This window comes from Bombina bombina, chromosome 3 (genome assembly GCF_027579735.1).
Source record: "Bombina bombina isolate aBomBom1 chromosome 3, aBomBom1.pri, whole genome shotgun sequence".
NCBI lineage: Eukaryota > Metazoa > Chordata > Amphibia > Anura > Bombinatoridae > Bombina > Bombina bombina.
Window position 1 is genome coordinate 855370489 of NC_069501.1, and position 21405 is coordinate 855391893.

At 40.7% G+C, this 21405-nt stretch overlaps 1 protein-coding gene across 1 annotated transcript in view; it reads left to right on the forward strand.

Annotated features, from left to right (window-relative positions):
• SLC15A1 (solute carrier family 15 member 1) overlaps positions 1-21405 on the forward strand; it is an 87798-nt gene that overhangs the window by 20497 nt on the left and 45896 nt on the right. Inside the window, exons 12-17 of the mRNA XM_053705477.1 lie at positions 20-52; positions 139-227; positions 698-779; positions 12657-12776; positions 14135-14140; positions 14611-14757. Coding sequence (XP_053561452.1) covers positions 20-52; positions 139-227; positions 698-779; positions 12657-12776; positions 14135-14140; positions 14611-14757 — 477 coding nt within the window. The remainder of the gene's footprint in view (positions 1-19; positions 53-138; positions 228-697; positions 780-12656; positions 12777-14134; positions 14141-14610; positions 14758-21405) is intronic.

Genomic DNA, 21405 nt, shown 5'->3' on the forward strand with positions numbered 1-21405 from the left:
TCATTTTCTTTCTTTTCAGGGAGCAATTCAGATTCAGCCAGATCAGATGCAGGTAAGATGTGACGCTGTTTACAGATGGACTCTCTAATCTCTAGGAAATCTGCTGTGGCATTTATTTTAAATATTTTTTTTTCATAGACTGTGAATCCTATCCTGATTATTGTGCTTGTGCCTATAGTTGATGCTGCAGTCTACCCTCTTATTAAGAAATGCAACCTGAATTTTACGTAAGTATGACAGCAATGCGTGTTTTAATACTAACATATAGCTCTGTGCATTTCTCTTGGTGCCTCATTTTGTAGTTGTCACCAGAGGCGCAACTACAGGGGGCCTCACAGGTCTCAACTGATACCAGGCCCACTCATCTAGGGGGTCACAAATAGTGACAGCATAGAACCAAATCCACAAAGTACAAACAGTGTGCACACTGCATAGTGGTGTCTGCTTATCCCAAAAAATTATACAATGTCAAATCAGAAAACATTTGCATCAGCATCTCTTTATAAGCCTTTTTATTGGGGTATCATCTTCACAAACAGAAACAACAACGTTTTGGGCTACATACAGCATGATTAAAGTGTATGTAACCAGTCAACTTTTTATTCACATCAAATCATTACAGAAGAATGTACCATATTTATACTGTTACATTACATTATGTATTTTAAACTGATCATATATTTTTGTTGCACTGCAGACCACTCAAGAGAATGACTGTGGGGATGTTCCTTGCCGCCATGGCGTTCGTTGCTGCTGCACTTGTGCAAGTAGAGATAGACGTAAGAAAAGCAGCTAATGTGTATTAAAGGCAAAATGTATAGTGTGCTGGGGAAAGTGAGGAGACAGAAAAGATATGTAGTTCAGAAACATACAGAAAGCCCAGATATTGCAAAGGAATAGAGAATAAGTAATGTTTTATACACACATAGCATTTATCAGCAACAAAGCTCAAGCACAACACATAACAGTGTTAAAAAAATTACTACAACTTGGGACCTGAAGTCAAGTGTTAGGGCTACAAGAAGTGTATAACAAGACACGTATAAAACATATTAAAATAAATAATTACACTCATATATATGTTTACGGACGTGCGATAAAAAAAAACAGCCATTAAAAATGGCTGGTTATTGCAAGCTCGCAGTAGCATTTAGCGCTCCGAAAATTAACCAGAAATCAGATCTCTGGTTAATTTTCAGAAAGTGTCCCTATTGTCCCAATCTTTCGATTTTTTTCTATAATTAAAGAAAAAAATAGCATCTTATTTTTTTTTTTTTAAAAACTGCACTAAGCAATTTTATGGGTTTAAATGTGGAGGTCTGGGGTGATAGAAAAAAAAGGCACTGAAAAGTGCCTTTAGATTACAGTCTATGGGGAACTGTGTGTTCCCAGTAAATATATGTATATGCATGAGAATGAGAATTGAAGCCTATGGAAGCATGCTCTCGTGAGCGCAATGTTTCCGCCCTCGGGTTCGCATTGCACCTCACTTGTAATATCAGCGCAAATTTGCGGTCACTGCTATTACTAAGTTAAGCGCAAATATCACTTTTCGTAGAAGCAATATTTTGCTCTCGACTTGTAATCTAGCCCTAAATGTAAAGTCAGATTGTATTAAATTAAGTTTAAAATTTAATTCTGTCTTTTTTTTTCTCAATATGTTGTCCTAGAGGTAAGCATTTATTGTTAGATTTTTTTAGATTCATTTATTTGTGTTCAGTGATGTTTTTGTTTTTGATTAATACAAACATGTTTATGAAGAAGGAAAACAGGTCTCCATTACTTCATAGATTTTTCAATTTCAGCAAGAAAACATTTAAGGACACTAAGGCCTAGTTTCCATTGAGGTGGTAAAGTGTGGAAACTGGTGGTAGCTATCTTCATAGACTTTAATGAAGATAAATGTTTTTATAACCATTTCATACACTTTACCACCTCATTTGAGCTAGGCCTAAGGGCCCCATGTATTTATTAAAAGACATACAGACAACTTCTCAACTTGAGAAGCTATCCACCGACCTTTGCTGCATATGGGCAGGGGATCTGTTTGTCCGCTGGCTGGTATGCAGCATTACACACTTTGCTGAGTGTGTAATGCCCGCCCCTTCACTAGCGCAACCAATCACACAAGAGAAGGGACTGTCAATCATGAGAGCGAGTGAGCTAGCTCTTTATTTCTCTTCATCCCCTCAGATGTGGCAAAGAGTATATGAAGCAGCAGTCTAATGACTGCTGCTTCTTACATTGCGGGAAGTAGGCTCACATGTGGGAATCTGCCTTGCAAGGGCTCCGGAGCAGCTTATGCTGGTTCTTACATAGAGCCCTAAGTTATAAACATTAATAAAACTTATATATAACAACCTAAGTGGAGTCCATGAATTCAAACACGTTTGTTTCATAAACATGCTCCCATCAGATGGAGAGAATTCATAGTTTTAGGAGAAAATATGATTTAGAAAGGATGCAGACTGTATACAGTTGAAACTCGAAAAATTAGAATATCGTGCAAAAGTTCATTTATTTCACTAATGCAACTTAAAAGGTGAAACTAATATATGAGATAGACTCATTACATAAAAAGGTGCAATATTCTAGGCTCAAAGTGTCCCACTCTAATCAGCTAATTAAGTCATAACACCTGCAAAGGGTTCCTGAACCTTTAAATGGTCTCTCAGTCTGGTTCAGTAGGAATCACAATCATGGGAAAGACTGCTGACCTGACAGTTGTGACAGACACCCTCCATAAGGAGGGAAAGCCTCCAAAGGAAATTGCAAAAGAAGTTGGGTGTTCCCAAAGTGCTGTATCAATGCACATTAATAGAAAGTTATGTGGAAGGTAAAGTGTGGAAGGAAAAGGTGCACAAGCAGCAGGGATGACCGCAGCCTGGAGAGGATTATCAGGAAAAGGCCATTCAAAAGTGTTGGGGACTTTCACAAGAGCCACCACACACAAATGGATCCTGGACATGGGCTTCAAATGTCGTATTCCTCTTGTCAAGTCACTCCTGAACAACAAACGTCAGAAGCGTCTTACCTGGGCTAAAGAAAAACAGACCTAGTCTGTTGCTCAGTGGTCCAAAGTCCTCTTTTCTGATAAGAGCAAATTTTACATCTCATTTGGAAACCAAGGACCCAGAGTATGGAGGAAGAATGGAGAGGCACACACTGCAAGATGCTTGAAGTCCAGTGTGAAGTTTCCACAGTCTGTGTTGATTTGGGGAGCCATGTCATCTGCTGGTGTTAGTCCACTGTGCTTTATTAAGTCCAGGGTCAACGCAGCCGTCTACCAGGAGATTTTGGAGCACTTCATGCTTCCTTCCACAGACGAGCTCTATGGGGATGCTGACTTCATTTTCCAGCAGGACTTGGCACCGGTCCACACTGCCAAAAGCACCAAAACCTAGTTCAATGACCGTGGGATTACTGTGCTTGATTGGCCAGCAAACTTGCCTGACCTGAACCCCATAGAGAATCTATGGGGCATTGCCAAGAGAAAGATGAGAGACATGAGACCGAACAATGCAGAAGAGCTGAAGGCCGCTATTGAAGCATCCTGGTCTTCCATAACACCTCAGCAGTGCCACAGGCTGATAGCTCCATGCCACGCTGCATTGAGGCAGTAATTGCTGCAAAAGGGTCCCAAACCAAGTACTGAGTACATACAGTATGCATGCTTATACTTGTCAGAGGTCCGATATTGTTCTACAGGTATGTACAATCCTTGTTTTATTGATTGTATGTAATATTCCAATTTTCTGAGATTGTGGATTTGGGGTTTTCATGAGCTGTAAGCCATAATCATCAAAATTATGACAAATCACAGCTTGAACTATCTTGCTTTGCATGTAATGAGTCTATCTCATATATTAGTTTCAACTTTTTTTTTTTAAATAATTTTTATTGAGGTTACAAATAAGTCATACATTGAATGCAATATAGAAGGGATGTACAACATATAAACATGAGGCTGCACTCGGAAGTACAAAACTTTGTGAAAATAGGCTGGTAGATATCTCTATTCTTAGAACCTCGATTTTACAGAGGTCACCTTTTGTTTGGATGTTTTCTTATCATTGGATTTTACGACTTCTTTACCGGAAACATTAAAGGCATGACCATTAGGGTAATAATTTAAGTCGCTAAGGCACTTAGGAAATTAACTCTGGACAAGGAGGACAGCAAATCTCTCCTTCCCCCAAGGAGAATAACATTATGGGGTTGTCAGGTAATCTCATAGTCTCTGCCACTGGTTTATCTATGTGGGGGGTTTAGGGCGTGTGTTGGTCAGGGGTGGTAGGGGATCTTCAGGTAATAGTTACTAATCCATACTGATTTACCAGTCTAATTACGGGGTTTTGTGGGTCTCAAGTGAGTCCCATGGTTCCCATATAAGGCAATAGTCATTTAGTCGTCTACGTTCCCTAAAAACATAGTTTTCCATGGTTTCCATATAGTTTATACAGTCCACTACTCACTGCCATCTGGGGGGCTGGCTCTTTTTCCAGTTTCTGGCAATGAGCAATTTAGTGGAGGTGAGAATGTGTATGAGTAAGCTTTGTTTATGTTTGGGGAGTCTATCTATCCCTAGATGTAGTATAGCGGTGTCAGGGGATAGTGTTTCCACTAAATCCAGGTCTTTACAGGTCTGTTCTACCTTGCGCCAGTAGTGTTCCAATTTTGGACACAACCACCAGACATGTAGGGGGGTCCCCAGTTCTCCACACTCCCTTCAGCACTGTGGTGAGTGATCTGGGAAGATTTTTTTCAGTTTTGTTGGTACTAAGTGTCATCTAGTAATTATTTTGAAATACAGCTCGTAAAGGGTAACGCAGCGAGTAGCTTTTTTTGTGAGGTTAACTGCACTGTTCCATGCTTCAGGCGTATATGTAAATTGTAAGTCTCTCTCCCAGGCTTCCATGTGTCTCGTCTTGGGGGGATCAGTTCCCCAATTAAACATTGGTAGTGTACTGAAAGAGGCCTGTTTAGTTGGAGGTTCATTTGCCAACGTGTTTCCCAAGGAGTAAGGTCCCGTAATTTATTTTCCAGGAAGCCCCAAGATTTCCTCAAAGATCTTAGTCTCAATAGATCAAATTGGAACCTAGGGGCCAAGCTGGGTAGCTTCAGCATATCAGTGTGTGGTCTTAACTGTGTGTTGGAGTAAAAGTCTTTCACACAGACTATGTCCGTATTGGTCCATGTATTAAGGTGTGTGTCGGGGAGTCTTAGTAACAGACCCCGTATGGAGTGCATGGGTGAGGGGTGTGGGCCAATAAGCTTGTGGTGTCTTAATTTAATCCAGGTCGCTTGACATCCTTTAACTATACTATTGGCAATGTGGATAATGGATTGCCAGTGCGAGGGGAGCCAAAGCAAGTCCTCCAGGATGACATATGCTGGTAAAGAGGCCTGCTCCAGCTCTCTCCACCTGGTTGGAGGGAGACAAGACCCCCATGCAGTAGCATGAGTTATCATTACCACCTCATGGTATTTTTGTATATTAGGGAGGCCTATACCCCCTCTCTCAATTGGGGCTTGGAGAATGTGGGTAGCTACCCGGGGTCTATTGTTATGCCAGGTGTAAGAATTAAATAGAGTTTGAAATTTCTGTATTAGGGTTGTTGGCACTGAGATAGGGATACAACGGAATAAATAGGTGAGCTTGGGGAGGATCATCATTTTGAGGGCTGCCACCCTTCCCATCCAATATATTTACCCATATCTTTTAGAGTTAGGTTCTGTGGTAACTTCTGTTAGTAGAGTCTCATAATTTTCTTTGATGGTTACAGATTTTATATTGGAAAGGAAGATGTCTATGTGGCGAACTCCTCTAGTGGACCATTTGAAAGAATAGAGACGCGTAATAGTCTCTTTTTCGTTTTGTGGTATGTTAATAGAGTATGCTTCCATTTTACTCTCATTAATCTTGTAATAAGGAAGTTCGCCAAATTGTCTCAATAGTAGCATCAATGAGTGGAGGGAATCCAAGGGCTCTGTAAGGAAAATTGTAAGGTCATCTGCAAACAGTGCCAGTTTCTGCAGAGTGTCATGCATTTGGAGTCCCTTTGTGGACTTCCGGATGGCAGCTCCCAGAGGTTCAATTGCTAGGACAAACAGAAGTGGAGAGAGGGGGCATTCCTGCCTAGTTCCATTCCTGATCTCTAGTTTGGGTGAACAAAACCCTGGGCCTCTCACAACTGCCGAAGGGGCCAAGTAGAGCGCTCCAGCTGCCTTGCAAAAGAAGTCTGGTAAGCCGAATGCCAAGAGCGTCTGGAACAGATATTCCCACCTCACCCTGTCGAACGCTTTCTCAGCATCTAATGACAGGGTGAGTATGGGAAGCCCCAGATCGGCAGCCTCAGTGAAAATGTTTAGGAGGCGCCGAGTATTGTCTGTACCTTGCCTGTTTAGAGAGAATCCTACTTGGTCCAGATGTATGAGTGACTGTAGGTGTCTGCCCAATCTATTCGCCAAAACTTTGGCGTATATTTTGGCATCTACATTAATGAGCGAAATAGGCTTATAGCTGGAACATAGCGCTGGGTCTTTCCCTTCCTTGGGTATTGTAATAATGTTCGCTTCTAGAAATTCTGGGAGAAAGCTTCCCCGATCAGTCACCTCTGTAAATAATCAGAGCAATATTGGGGATACAGTGGAGCCAAGTGTTTGACAAAAGGTGACCGTGAACCCATCTGGTCCTGGAGCTTTGTGAGGCTTAAGATCAGCTATAGCTACTCTAACTTCTTCCAGGGTGAAGTGTTTTCCCAGATCTCTTTTAGCTTCCTCAGTCAGGGTAGGCAGGGCTAGTCCCTCTAGGAACTTACAAACGTCGTCAGGACTGGCTCTATTTATTGTCTCTGAGGTTTCGATGTTGTAGAGGGAAGAATAGTAACTCGCAAAGGCTATACCTATTTCCCTAGGTGAGTGAACCATCCCATCCTGAGTTTTGAGTAGGGCTATTCTCTGCTGTTGTGTGTGTTTACGAAGCTTATTGGCTAAACGTTTATCAGCCCTGTTCCCTTTATAATAGTATAATTGTTTGAGTCTGTGAAGGTTTTATTGGACTCTTTGGGTTTCTCGGTTGGAAATTTCTTCTCTAATAATCCCTATCTGATGGGCCATTTGGGATCTAGGGTGTCATTTATTAGAGGTTTCTAAGGTGCGAAGGTCTCCATACAGTTTAGCTAATAACTGTCGTCTCGTCTTATGATAGTGTGCCATCTTTTTAATAAAGTGTCCCTGAAGATATGCTTTGAGAGCTGCCCATATCATAGTGATATCTGTGTTCCCTACATCATTGTATGTAAAAAAATTCCTGTACGATCGCAGTGAGCTCAGGGAGTTCGATGTCTGAAAGTTACTGCTCCGGGAGTCTCCAAGGGGGTCTACCAGTCAGGGACTGTAATTTAGTAAAGTCTAGACAGACTGCATCATGGTCTGACCACGTACATGGTTTGATGCTGGGGTTGGCGAAGTTATCTAGGGACCATGAGTCGCATAATATGTAGTCTATCCTTGAATAGGAATTGTGTGCCTTGGAATAATGGGTGAAATCTTTGTCCGAGGGCGCCAAGCACCTCCATGCATCATATAGCTCATGCTGATACATGAGTTTACGGAAGGCATTGGAGAGCGATGAAACATTCCTGTCTGTATGTGTTGCTAGGGTAGATAGATTCTCTCTTAATGGGTCCCACACCATGTTAAAGTCCCCCCCAATTATCAGGTGTCCCCTTTTAAGTTGGTTGATGTGGGCCAAGAGCTTGCGTAGGAAGGGGATTTGTTTGGAATTTGGTGTGTAGATCGAGACTAAGGTGTAGAGAGTCTCATTTAGCATGCAAATTAATATGAGGAAGCGTCCTTCGTCATCCCTTTCAACATATTCCATTTTAAAGGCTAAGTCCCAGCTAAGCATGATAGCGACTCCCTTTGTTTTCCCTTCCATATTAGATGCTATCTCACATATCGGGTAGTTTCATAAGTTTTTAATGGTCCGGGAGTCTCCAATCCAGTCGGTCTCTTGTAAGAAAAGAATGTGTATCTTGTGTGTCAATAAGTAGTGCTGTAGGAGCTTCCGTTTTGTGGGGGAGTTTAATCCTTGTGCATTCAGTGTGGCCAGACGACTGGGTGCCATTATATAAATGAGGGGGAAATAGGCGTGAGGTATGGTTTAAAGGGAAAAGGAGGGGTATGCAAGTCAGGTAAAGGTCTGCTAGAAACCAGGTGCAGAGTTCTAGTGTGGTCAATCTCCTCGTAAAAAGGAGGTCTCGAGTGCCTTAGTAACAGTTTAAAAGTGATATAGATACACTTTCATGTATGTGTTGCTAGGGTAGATAGTTTATCTCTTAATGGGTCCCACACCATGTTAAAGTCCCCCCCAATTATCAGGTGTCCCCTTTTAAGTTGGTTGATGTGGGCCAAGAGCTTGCGTAGGAAGGGGATTTGTTTGGAATTTGGTGTGTAGATTGAGACTAAAGTGTAGAGAGTCTCATTTAGCGTGCAAACTATTATGAGGAAGTGTCCTTCGTCATCCCTTTCAACATATTCCATTTTAAAGGCTAAGTCCCTGCTAAGCATGATAGCGACTCCCTTTGTTTTCCTTTCCATATTAGATGCTATCTCACATATTGGGTAGTTTCGGAAGTTTTTAATGGTCCGTGAGTCTCCAATCCAGTGGGTCTCTTGTAAGAAAAGAATGTGTATCTTGTGTGTCAATAAGTAGTGCTGTAGGAGCTTCCGTTTTGTGGGGGAGTTTGATCCTTGTGCATTCAGTGTGGCCAGACGAATGGGTGCCATTATATAAATGAGGGGGAAATAGGGGTGAGGTATGGTTTAAAGGGAAAAGGCTGGGTATGCGAGTCAGGTAAAGGTATGCTAGAAACCAAGTGCAGAGTTCTAGTGTGGTCAATATCCTCGTAAAAAGGAGGTCTCGAGTGCCTTAGTAACCGTTTAAAAGTGATATAGATACACTTTCACAATGAGTGTTCCGGCCAGGACACAGCCAGAGGAACACAACTATATTGTTGGGGGTAGAGATTAGCAAAGAGGAGCCTTGATCCCCGCAAGTCCCATGTAATAATAACAATGATATAAATATAAACATAAACATAGCATACTTAGTAACATAGAAATAAAATAGTCAGCATGTAAGACTTTGCATTTCAAACATGTGGGGAATACGGAAGATGAAGTATGAGTACAGAGGAAAGTGGGGTGGGAGAGCTGTCAACACTATCCTCCTGTAGTAGATGCCTATGCATAGTTGTGTGTATGGCTATATGGTCTGTTGGTGTCTACAGTATGTGACATCTGTGTCTAGTCAGCTAAGGTTATGACCTCTGCTCACAAAGGCCTAGAGTGGGATCTGAATTTTCAGTCCATTCCTTCTGAGTACTGACTCCCTAGAACCCTAATTACAGGCTAGTGGTAATGTGTGTGGTTAGTAGTGTTCGTCAAATAGGGTATTGTATTCGTCAGATGTGAACTCTGGGATCAGGTCATAGGGGAGAGTGTTGTTGTCTCGCAGAGAACCTGAGAGATCAATAACGACTGTCCGGAGGTCAGTTGTGAGTCATGAGGTTCAGGTGTGTGTGTGTGTGTGTGTGGGGGGGGGGGGGGGTTGACTGCTATCTAGTACCCATGTTTTTGTATTAAATCTCTAGGGTATAGCAATCAACTCCCCGGTATAAACCATAACAATCATAACTAGTGTAAGAAAATGAATTTAGTGCACTCTGCAAAGCTCAACCGTCTATAAACATCTTAAACATTATTACTTCCAAGTAGTATGGCTACATTGGGTACTAAGAGATTGTAAATTGACAAGTAAAAATAACAGTAAAAGACATTAAACAACAACTAGACGTGACTGTAAATTGCATTGAGTCTCTCCAGTGTCTATCAGAGATACAGTCACATCCTATATTATATAAACTGTGTTAATCTCACCCATCTCCATTTGCTCATCCAAGGTTCTTGGGTGTGGGTGTGGGTCTCTGGGTTCCAGAGAGATCCTTGAGGTTGTAGCAGATCTTTGCGGAAGCAGTCTCCATGCTGGTGCTGAGGTGTTTAGGCCAGGTTCTGCGGTAGAGCTGGGGAGTCGATCTTCCTGGTCTGGTGGAAGTAATTCCCACTTCTGGAGCAGCTCCCGAGCTTGTTGCGGGATGGAGGCGATGTATTGCTGGCTGTCTCTTGTTATGAAAAGCCTCACTGGGAATCACCATCTGTATTTGAGGCCCTTCTCCCTCAAGATCCTGGTAAATGGTTGGTAGTGTCTGCAGAGTTGAAGGGTAAGGGGTGAGAGGTCTGGGTATACCTGCAGTTCAGCAAATTTATCCGGAAGGACCTTATCTTTGGCTAGGGTTCGAAGGATTTTTTCTCTGAATGTGTAATAGTGGAGCCTGACTACCACATCACGTGGGGCTCCTCCATCCGCTGACCTTGGTTTAAGCACTCTGTGTGCTCTATCAATAAGGGTTTCATTGCCCAATGCTGGTCCTAATATTGCTTTGAACAGGTCTTGTAGATAGTTCTCCAATTCCTGTGGTAGAAAAGTCTCCGGGATCCCCTTGATGCGGATGTTATTGTGGTGTGATCGGTCCTCAAGGTCCGCAAGTTTCAGTTCTAAGTCCGAAATTTGGCAGGCTAGATTTTTTGAATAGCTGAGGAGATTGTAGTGATCTATTGTCAGGTCCTCTTGTTTGCGCTCCAGCGCATCTGTGCGTTCTCCAATCATGCCAATATCTCTTTTTAGGTCAGCATGGGATTTGTCAAATTTTTTCGACATGGAGTCGTGATGAGAATCCAATATTGATTTTATAGAGTCCATAAAGTTGTTAGAGAGGCTATCTGTGTCCGGAAGATGAGAAATCCGCTGCGACAGAGCTGTGCCCAGCCGATCATCCGAGAAGCTCCCTGCATCTGAGCAGTCATCTTCTGACCCTGTGTGGGTTATTCTAGCTGGGTGCTGAAAATGGTCAGCAACTGTTCTTTTGGGTGTAGCATGGGGCTTTTTTTTCCGCTTATGAGCCTGGGACGTTATGTTTGGATTGCAAGCAATACGTTTCACAGATCTGCGTACTAGTAGAGAGAACCTGTTTATTTTAAGTATGCTGTTAGTGGTACATGGGCTGACGGGGGTATAGGCTTTCAGATATTATTTACATATTGCAGGTGCTTGGTCTCTCTAGGGGAAGAAAGGCAACCTAAGTTTAGGGAGGCCTTAATGCTGTTTCTGGCCCAGAGTGAGTCTGTGTAGTTGTTATGGCAGCTTCCCTCTTTAAATTTCGATGGAGTTAATATTAGGCTGCAAGTGGCACTATGTTTAATGCCTCCATTAGGCTGCCTGGGTATGCAAATAATGAAAGTTCTGTTTAGGTGGTGATCTTGGCCTGCCACTGTAAAGTGTTGTATGTCCAGCAATCTGGTGTTTGTTATGCTTACCCCTTGCAGTTTGTTGTACTCCGGGTAGTGTTAACTGTAATCCTGGGATTATACAGATTCAAGGCCCAGTTTCGGATTCCGGTATAGGCCGCAGCCGCGGTCTTTCCTAGGGCAGTTTTTTTTTCTTCTCTGAAATCGCTACCAGATCATCTAGTCTAGTGTTAGGGATAGTTGCCACTAAAATCTCCTATTTACTGCTGATTTTAAACTTACCCAGAAAGTTTTTATCCACTTTTTTGCTGTTTTTTGATAGAGCTCTGTCTCTTTGCTTCTACTCTCTTTGACGGTTAGCTCCGCCCCCCTCTTAGTTTCACCTTTTAAGTTGCATTAGTGAAATAAATGAACTTTTGCACGATATTCTAATTTTTCGAGTTTCACCTGTATGTGTTAGCTAACATTTGACTACTGGCTTTAATCAACCCAAAAAATAAATAAATTAAAAAAGAGGATAATGGAGGAAGGGAAAAATAACATGAGGACAATGAGAAGGATACATAATTAAACTGAACAGAAATAGTTAGTTTATAAGGTGAATAACAAATTTACCTCATAAGAATAACAGTATATTAAAAAAAAAACACACACACACACAGTAACAAAATGCTTATTAAAGGCAGAGACTTGCACATATCTACAGTTACAGTAAAAGAGTTTAATATATTGTAGTCTAGTGGGGCAGTTTTGAACTTAAAGGGACATGAAACCCAAAAATGTTCTTTCGTGATTTAGATAGAGAATACCATTTTAAACAACTTTCTAATTTACTTCTATTATCTAATTTGTTTCATTCTCTTGGTATCATTTGTTGAAGGAGCAGCAATGCACTAATGGTTTATAACTGAACACATTGGTGAGCCAATGACAATTGATATATAAATGCAGCCACCAAACAGCAGCTAGAACCTAGGTTTTCTGCTGCTCCTGAACTTGCCTAGAGAAGGAATCAAATTAAATAATAGTAGTACATTGGAAAGTTGTTTAAAATTGTATTCTCTATCTGAATCATGAAAGAAAATTTTTGGGGTTCATGTCCCTTTTAATACATCAAAGAAGTTGAACCCCACATCATATTATTTTTCCTTAGTCTAAGTATAATACAAGCAAGTCTATAGTGATACTCAAGTATCAGTTCTTCTATGGTTTATTCTTAGGATTTCCAATATATAATATGTTAAAATAAAAGTCTTAAATTTGTTTTTAACCATTTTTTTTTACAGAAAACTCTACCTACCTTCCCATCTGGTAATGCAGTGGAAGTCAATGTCATAAATTTGGGTAGTAATAACATGACTTTTGCTTACAAGGATAGTGCATCTTCATCTGTTGATATGACTACTGTCATGATACCACCTCTCCAGGTACAGTAATGATTTAGCACTTTATAGGCTTCCATTTTTGTTGTCAAAAGCTTTCTTTTTAACTACTTTATTTAAGGTTATAGAAGGAAGAGAAAGTACAGAAAGAAAAAAACACACCAACCTTGCATCTCACCTCTAATTGTCTATGGAGAAAAATAACTTGGAGTTGTCCAGTATAACAGCTCTAGCTCATTTACCATAAGACCTCTAGCACATGAAACCTGTGCTTGCCCTGTATAAGGCCACTAGCTAATTAAACATGGGGTTGTACCACCAAAGGGTTCTAATTCATTCAACTGGTTGTACAGATAAGGGCACTAGTTTATTAAAACTAAGCTGTTATTGTATCAGTCCAATATCTCATTATACTTGGGGTTGTACTTCATGCAATTAATTAAAACCGGGGTTGAACCAAATAAGCATGGGCTGATGATCTAAATCTCTCCACTCTGGCGAGTTTATCTAAGAAGTCTCAACAGTACTGCACGGGCCCTCAGATCATTTTAGGAAGACACATTTTAGCTTGATAGCTGTTATCTGACTAAGTAGGGTTCTGGATGTGATGGAGAGGCACACATTTAAATATAATACTAAATAAAGCACACGATTTTGCATGATTTCACTCCATGCCGGACAGTTTTTGGTCATCCTAGCTTATTAAACTTGTGGTTGTCCTGCATAAGACCTTTAGCTAATTAAACTTGGGGATGAACCACATACGTAGGTGTCTAACTCATTAAACTTTTGTTTGCCCTGCATTATACTTCCAGCTCATTCCACTTTGGGTTGTTCAGCATAAGGCCTCTGGCTCATTAAACATGTAGTTTCACCATTTAAAGGGCCATAATACCCAAATGTTTAAACACTTGAAAGTGATGCAGCATTAACTGTAAAAAGCTGACTAGAAAATATCACCTGAACATCTCTATGTAAAAAATAAAGCTATTTTACCTCAAAAGTTCCTCAGTAGCCACATCCCATTGTAAAGGATTTCTAAGCAGCATATTAGTATGTCTGTCCTGGGACAGCTGAAAGGATGAGCCTCGTACACTCTCATATTATTTCCCTGTTCAGATTAGGGAAGTTTACAATGAAATCTCATGAGATCACAGTAAAAGAGTTCATGACCTCAGCACTGCTCATACTGATTGGCTGCTGTTCATTTCTTCATTTTTTTTTATTTTGTTACCTGCAGCTGGGAGCAGCTGAGTATAACTTTTTGCACAGAACTTACTCTGCTGAGCTGAGGAGATTGTGAGGTAAAATATCTTCGTTTTTTACATAGAGATGCTCAGGTGATATTTTCCTGTCAGTTTTTCACAGTTATACTGCATCAGTTTCAAGTGATTTAGCATATGAGTATTATGTCCCTTTAAGTAGGTGTCTAGCTCATTAAACTTTTGTTTGCCCTGCATTAGACTTCCAGCTCATTTAACTTTGGGTTGCTCAGCATAAGGCCTCGGGCTCATTAAACATGTAGTTTCACTATTCAAGTAGGTGTCTTGCTCATAAAACTTTGGGTTGTTCTGTGTTAGCATCTAGCTCTTTAAAAGCTTAATTGCTCTGCATGAGGTCTCTAGTTTATTAAACGTAACATTTAAGTGAGTCCTTGGGTATATGTGCTACAGTTTCACCATCCTTGTCCTAGGAAAAAAGATCTATCAGTCTCCAAAGAAGAGCCATGCAAAACATCTGCTTAGTATTTTTTTATGTATCATACCACTGAAACAAATGACTAAACATTATTAGAGAATCAATAATTGTTCCATAGTTGAGCAAGAAATAAGTAATTACTGTTTATTTTTATTTCTAGGCAAGTGGCTATCAGCCTCTACAGCTATCAAGTACAGCTGATGTTACTTATGGTAATCTAACCAAACCGATTAACTTCACTGATTCTCAACCAGGTACCAGATACTCACTTTTAGCAAGGAATGTGCCTGCCTTTGAAATAGCAATGGTAAGAACACTTCATTGTGAAAAATGGTTTTCAATCTTGCTACTTTTTTTTTGTAGAAAAATAATTTGTTGGTCTGAAACTAAGATTATATTATGCTTTAAATGGACAATCTTCTCAATATTAAACTTTCATGATTCAGATAGGGCATGCAATTTTTAACAACTTTCCAATTTATTTTTATCATCAAATTTGCTTTGTTATCTTGGTATTCTTTGTTGAAAGCTAAACCGAGGCTTATATGCTAATTTCTAAATTCTTATCTCAGTGCATTTTGACAGTTTTTCCACAGCTAGACAGCGCTAGTTCATGTATGCCATATAGATAACATTGTGCTCGCTCCCGTGGAGTTATGTATGAGTCAACACTGATTGGCTAAAATGCAAGTCTGTCAAAATAACTTAAATAAGGGGGCAGTTTGCAGAGGCTTAGATACAAGGTAATCACAGAGGTAAAAAGGATATTAATATAACCGTGTTGATTATGGAAAACTGGGGAATGGGTAATAAAGGGATTATATATCTTTTTAAACAATAAAAATTCTGGAGTAGGCTGTCCCTTTAAGGAATAAGATGACATAATCTGAATATGTTTAAAGGGACAGTCTACTTCAGAATTTTTTTTTTTTCCATCGATTGGGTCTTCTTCCACTTTCAGTCTTCCATCTGATGTCTTTCATCTTCCACCCGATCCTTCTTCTTCATGCTGTCACCGCAGCACACTGAAGATTAAATGCAAGGTTCCCCCTTATATAGGGGTGTCCATGCATTTCTATTGGCTGATTTTCCAATCAAAATTCAAGTCAACCAATAGAATGAAAGTGAAGGATGGAAGAAGAGGACCAGCTGCTGCCCCCTAAGGAGGGAGCTGGATAGGGCCGGTGCTAGGATTTTTGGCCACACAGGCAAGGATACATTTTGCCACCCCTCCTCCCATTACATACCATCAAAATTGGCAAATGGCAAGCAAGGATTCAGGAGGTGCAGAGTTAAATCAGCACTAACATAAGGGACCTGATTTCATACTAATCCTGACACATTTCCCAATACAGTGCAGTTTTAGTGTGACATAAATATTATTTTATTTTACCATAGCAAGTAATTTATTACAAATAACCAAGACACATGAAGATAAATGTTTAGTTGTCACAAGGAGCAATATATATATATATATATATATATATATATATATATATATATATATATATATATATATATATATATATATATATATATATATCATACCAGGGTTGATCACCTCACTACACACACACACAGACTATTTAACTGATCACTACAAAAGAACATCATGAAAGTGAACTAAAGACCCCACAACTGATCACATCTCCCCTTTTAAATAAAAGCACAAAGTTAAAATATTGTAAACAAACAGGTGGAACAGGATAAAGTGAATCAGATCCCAATCAGATGATTTAATTCACTAATGTACTCTGTGCGAGTGTCTGACGGTGCAGCACCTTTAGGATAATAAGATGGGCCTCTCCCAGAAAATAAATACTCTATCACACAAAGAAATATATTGACCACACATCTAGGCAATATTATTATAAATGAAGACACAAGACAAAATTGGGGGAAAAAGGCCGCAGCCCGCGTTTATTATTTTAAAATAATTGATAAACTTTATTAAACCACAATAACATTCAAAAGGTGCTTGCCCCATAAAAATCACGTGCCTTCCACTGGCGCTCGGCCAGGCACGCCCACATCCTTAACCTCTCCCCATACCTGAGGAGGTACCCATAATAATTAAATATAACTTAGCGGCTAGCACCCCGCTTTAGCTGCGACAACCACTTACCAAATCCAGGGAGGGAGGGAGGGCGCTTCACTTCGCAGGTCTTCACTCCTGCTCGGCTACAAAACAAGTGAGCAACGGCTCACGTGACCACGCCCCTAATGCCTAGCGTGAGGTCATTAGCCCCTCCTCACATAGGCATTGATCCGGGGCTTCATTGACCACACATCTAGGCAATATTATTATAAATGAAGACACAAGACAAAATTGGGGGAAAAAGGCCGCAGCCCGCGTTTATTATTTTAAAATAATTGATAAACTTTATTAAACCACAATAACATTCAAAAGGTGCTTGCCCCATAAAAATCACGTGCCTTCCACTGGCGCTCGGCCAGGCACGCCCACATCCTTAACCTCTCCCCATACCTGAGGAGGTACCCATAATAATTAAATATAACTTAGCGGCTAGCACCCCGCCACTGCTCGAAAAGACCTTTGAGCACCAACCCACAGGGCTAAGGCCTTTTTTACCCCTTCGCTCAAGTTAAAGTTAAAAAGATGCAGGCCAATTTTGTTAAGATGAACACCATCTTTTAAAAAGAAGCAGCTTCCAGACTCTCCTTCAAACTCCACATGCCTTACGCCGAAGCCACCCAATTTTGCCACAAAGCTTGTGATAGTTCTATTAATCTTTTTACGGGATGAGTCCAATCTTTTAACATCCCAAGCAGACCTCCACGCTAATCTGCACTCAATGTCGGACCAAATAATCATTATCTCAGGTAACAATTCTTTTAACATAACAATATCTCTTTTGATCATATCTATAAAGTCTTTTTGTGCCATAAACCCCAAATCATTACCCCCTACGTGAATGATTAAAATCTCAGGTGGGTGAAACAATCTAGCCCAACTAATCACTTTAAATAGTAACTGGTCCCACTTCATACCCCTAATCCCAAACCACTTAATTAATATTTTTTCAGATGAACAGCTAAGCTGCAGCCCTGATTCTCTTATTGCAGCCTCTTTCCTTGCCCAGTATATGTAAGAATGTCCCACAATCCAACAATGAATGGGACCTGCTGGAATAAAAACTATAGCTATAACTTATTAACAAGCTCAGGTCTCACATATAACCTGAAACATTCAGACTTCCATCTCCCAATCTTTTTAACTGTACTAACATTCAAACCAGAAATACTAGCTTCCGTCGCTGCCCCAATTCTAAATGAATGACAACCAAATTCACTACTATTCAAACCTATCCTTTCTAACGCTTTTTTTAATACTGATTCAAATTGAAAACAAGATAAAAATGTGCCGTCCTCGTGCACCAATAACGGAATACCATCAATAACTTTTCTAACAGTAAAAAATTCCCTAACTGCCGTGACTGGGCAGCACAAGCCCCCAATTTCTTTCAAACAAACCCAACAACCCTTACCCATTTGATCCGTTTTAGACTTCTTTAACCAAATTAAAACTTCATGCGGGTTCAAAACTACATCTCTATAACACAAACCCCCGCAATTCCACCTGTTAGCGGATACCAACTCTGAAATCCTAAAAGCACCAAAGAATGCGAGTAAAAATGCCACTCTGAATAACAAAACTTAAAATTGGGAAAAACAAACAAAGGGCAACACTTTAACCAATTTGACAACAACAGCAAAAACCAAAGGTCTTCTATTATCAACTGATACTTTACCCCTAATTATACTCCTTACTGCCATTCTCACAGAAAATTTTTTGGACAGATCGACCCATCCCAATAGGTTAAACAAAAAGGACAAAGCCGCCATATTCCTCTGCACCACCGATTTAGAGATAACCTTCTCTCTCCATTCTTCAATCCAATCTAATAAAAGGAATTCCTCTTTGTCCCCTTCAAAAACAGATAATTTATTCAACCATTGAACCCACACAGGTAGGTAGGCTTTCCAAGTACTAGGAGCTAAGGCTCCCCTCACCGATTTTAACAATCTAGGAAGTTCAAATGCCACATCTCCTCCGGGCAAGGAAAACCGATTTCTTCCGCCTCTGGCACAGCCTCCCGGAATCTCCGCCACTGAAAACGAGAAAGAGCATCAGCCCCAACATTCTCCTTTCCAGGAACATGAATAGCTCTAAAAAAGACATTATGCTTCATACATTCAAAAACGAACATCCTCAGCAACCCAATCACTGGTTTCGAACTGGATGATAGGCGATTGATTGCAAAAACAACCCCCATATTATCAGAATGAAATACCACCTTTCTATTCTCAAATTCGACACCCCAAATTTTTAAAGCTACCACTAACGGAAATAATTCCAGAAATACCAGATTTTTTGTTAGACCTACCTCCGCCCAATATTCAGGCCACGCGCCAGCACACCATTTGTTTCCAAATAGGGCTCCAAAACCATGAGCCCCTGAAGCATCAGTGAATAAATGAAGTTCACTACACAAAATCTCCATAGTCTGAATTAAAGATTTACCATTAAATTCCTTTAAGAAAGCTTTCCAAACTTTTAAATCTTCTTTTACCTGATAAGATAAGCGAATCCGAAAATGGGGAATTTTAACTCCCACAGTGGCTAAAGATAACCTTCTGCAAAAAATCCTACCAACTGGAATGATTTTGCACGCAAAATTCAGTTTACCCACTAGAGACTGAATCTCTCTCAATGAAAGCTTCTTTCTCGCAAGAGCTAGGTTAATTGAAGATACGAGATCACTAATTTTTTCCGTAGGAAGTCTGCATTCCATAGAAACAGTGTCAATACAAATTCCCAGGAAATTAATCACATGAGAAGGACCTTCAGTTTTTTTCATCAGCAACCGGGATCCCAAAGTCCCTAGCTATCAGCATAAAAGAATCCATCAGAACTTGGCATGATTGGGTACCTTCCGGACCCACAAACAAAAAATCATCCAAATAATGAGAAACTGATGACATACCAGAAATCTGCTTTACAACCCATTCTAGAAAACAACTACATTTCTCAAAATAAGCACAGGAAATAGAACAGCCCATTGGTAAGCATAGATCCACAAAATAGGAACCGCCCACAAAGCAGCCCAACAGGTGATGACAAGATGGATGGACCGGTAACAGCCTAAATGCCGATTCAATGTCCACCTTCGCCAACAAGGCGTTTGGACCCGCCTCCCGAACCAAATCTAAAGCCTTATCAAAGGATGCGTATCTGACTGCAGATAATTCTGGATCAATACCATCATTCACTGAAAAACCCTTCGGGAAAGACAAATGATGAATCAATCTGAATTGATTTGGCATCTTCTTGGGAACCACTCCCAAGGGAGAGACACGCAAATTCTTAAACGGAGGGGCCTCAAAAGGACCCACCATCCTACCCAGAGAAATTTCTTTCTGAATCTTAGCCATCACTACTTCCGGAAAATCCAATGCTGACTTTAAATTACCTGCAAAAACTGACTCAATCCCCTCAGAAAAGGGGATATAAAAACCAACTGAAAACCCTTTCAATAAAGTGCTCGCATCTGATCTTTTAGCTTTCTTCCTACCGTACAATTCTAACCACGGCGCCATCCTTTCGACTTTCACTGGCGTCTTGGCTTTGAATAGTACTTTCGCCTTTTGAGAGAGATTTACCTTTCTTAAAGCATTTTGCACTAGAGTGGACTCCTCCACAAAAGGAACATTCGTGCTTGTATTTACAAGCTGTTCCAAATTTACATGTTCCTTCATTAAATTGGAAGCAAAGCCCTTTTCTGAGGGCCACTGCTGATGATGATGCTGAGGAAGCATTGCTTCCTCCTCCCGTAACACGAAAGGACTGAGACCTTAAAGGAGTCATAAGCTCCAACCATATCCCCATATCCCTATCGTCCCATCTCATCTCAGCTCGAACCGCAAGACGTTGACGAAACTGCTCGTCATACTTCCACCATGCGAGTCCGCCATACGTACGACAAGCACTGGCTATTTCATTGAGATAACAAAAAAGGGAAGAACAAAGCTCAGGGCTCTTTTCCCCAACTACGCTCGCCAAAATACAAAAGGCAGTCGACCAATTAGATAAAGTTTTTGGCAATTTCCTAAATTTCTTTTTACGCTCCTCTTCCTCTTTTTTAGAAGACTCACTCCTTACATCATCTTTGATGTCAAAGACTTGATCCACCGGGAGCAATGAGAAAATTTCAATAAACTCTCTCCTCCAAATCTTTTCTTTTATCTCTAAAGATAAATGAATACCCAAAGGCCCAACCGAACATAAGCAAGGGCGTCTCAAAGCCTGATCAGATACTTTAGGTAGCCCTACCATACTTGCACTACTTAAAATTACCGAAGGTGCCTGCTCAGGAGGACCACCTCCTGAGGGCGCAATTTGCTGAACCCAAACACCAACCGGGCCTGAAGCGCCCTCGGCACTCACCGGACCACTATTTTCCAACCTAGCTATTAAATCTTTCAAGCCCTTTAACATCAACTCACACCTTACATCTGAAGCATTCAAATCATGATGCACATTTACACTTGAACTCTCACCTGCAGCATTGGACATTACAGGATTCTCCCTTGTAATGACCGTCTCCCTCCTTGCATCCTGACGTGCTGATTCGCTACCTTTTCTCTGTTTTTCTCTTTCATTTTCTCTCCTTCTAACCGGAGTCCTAGACCTTCTGGGTCTCCCTCTTTCCCTTGACTGTTTATCCAGTGATCCCCATAGAGAAGAATCGCCTATTTCTTTGTTTTGTCTGAACGTAATAGGCGAACGGGATCTCTCCCGCCGCCGTGACACTGAACTCCTGGAACTTTTCTCCTGTCTCTTTCTTTCACTGTGGACTACCTGAGGCTGAGAGGATGCGTATTCCCTGTTAGCTAACCTTCTATCATAAACACTAACACCCCTATCAACAGA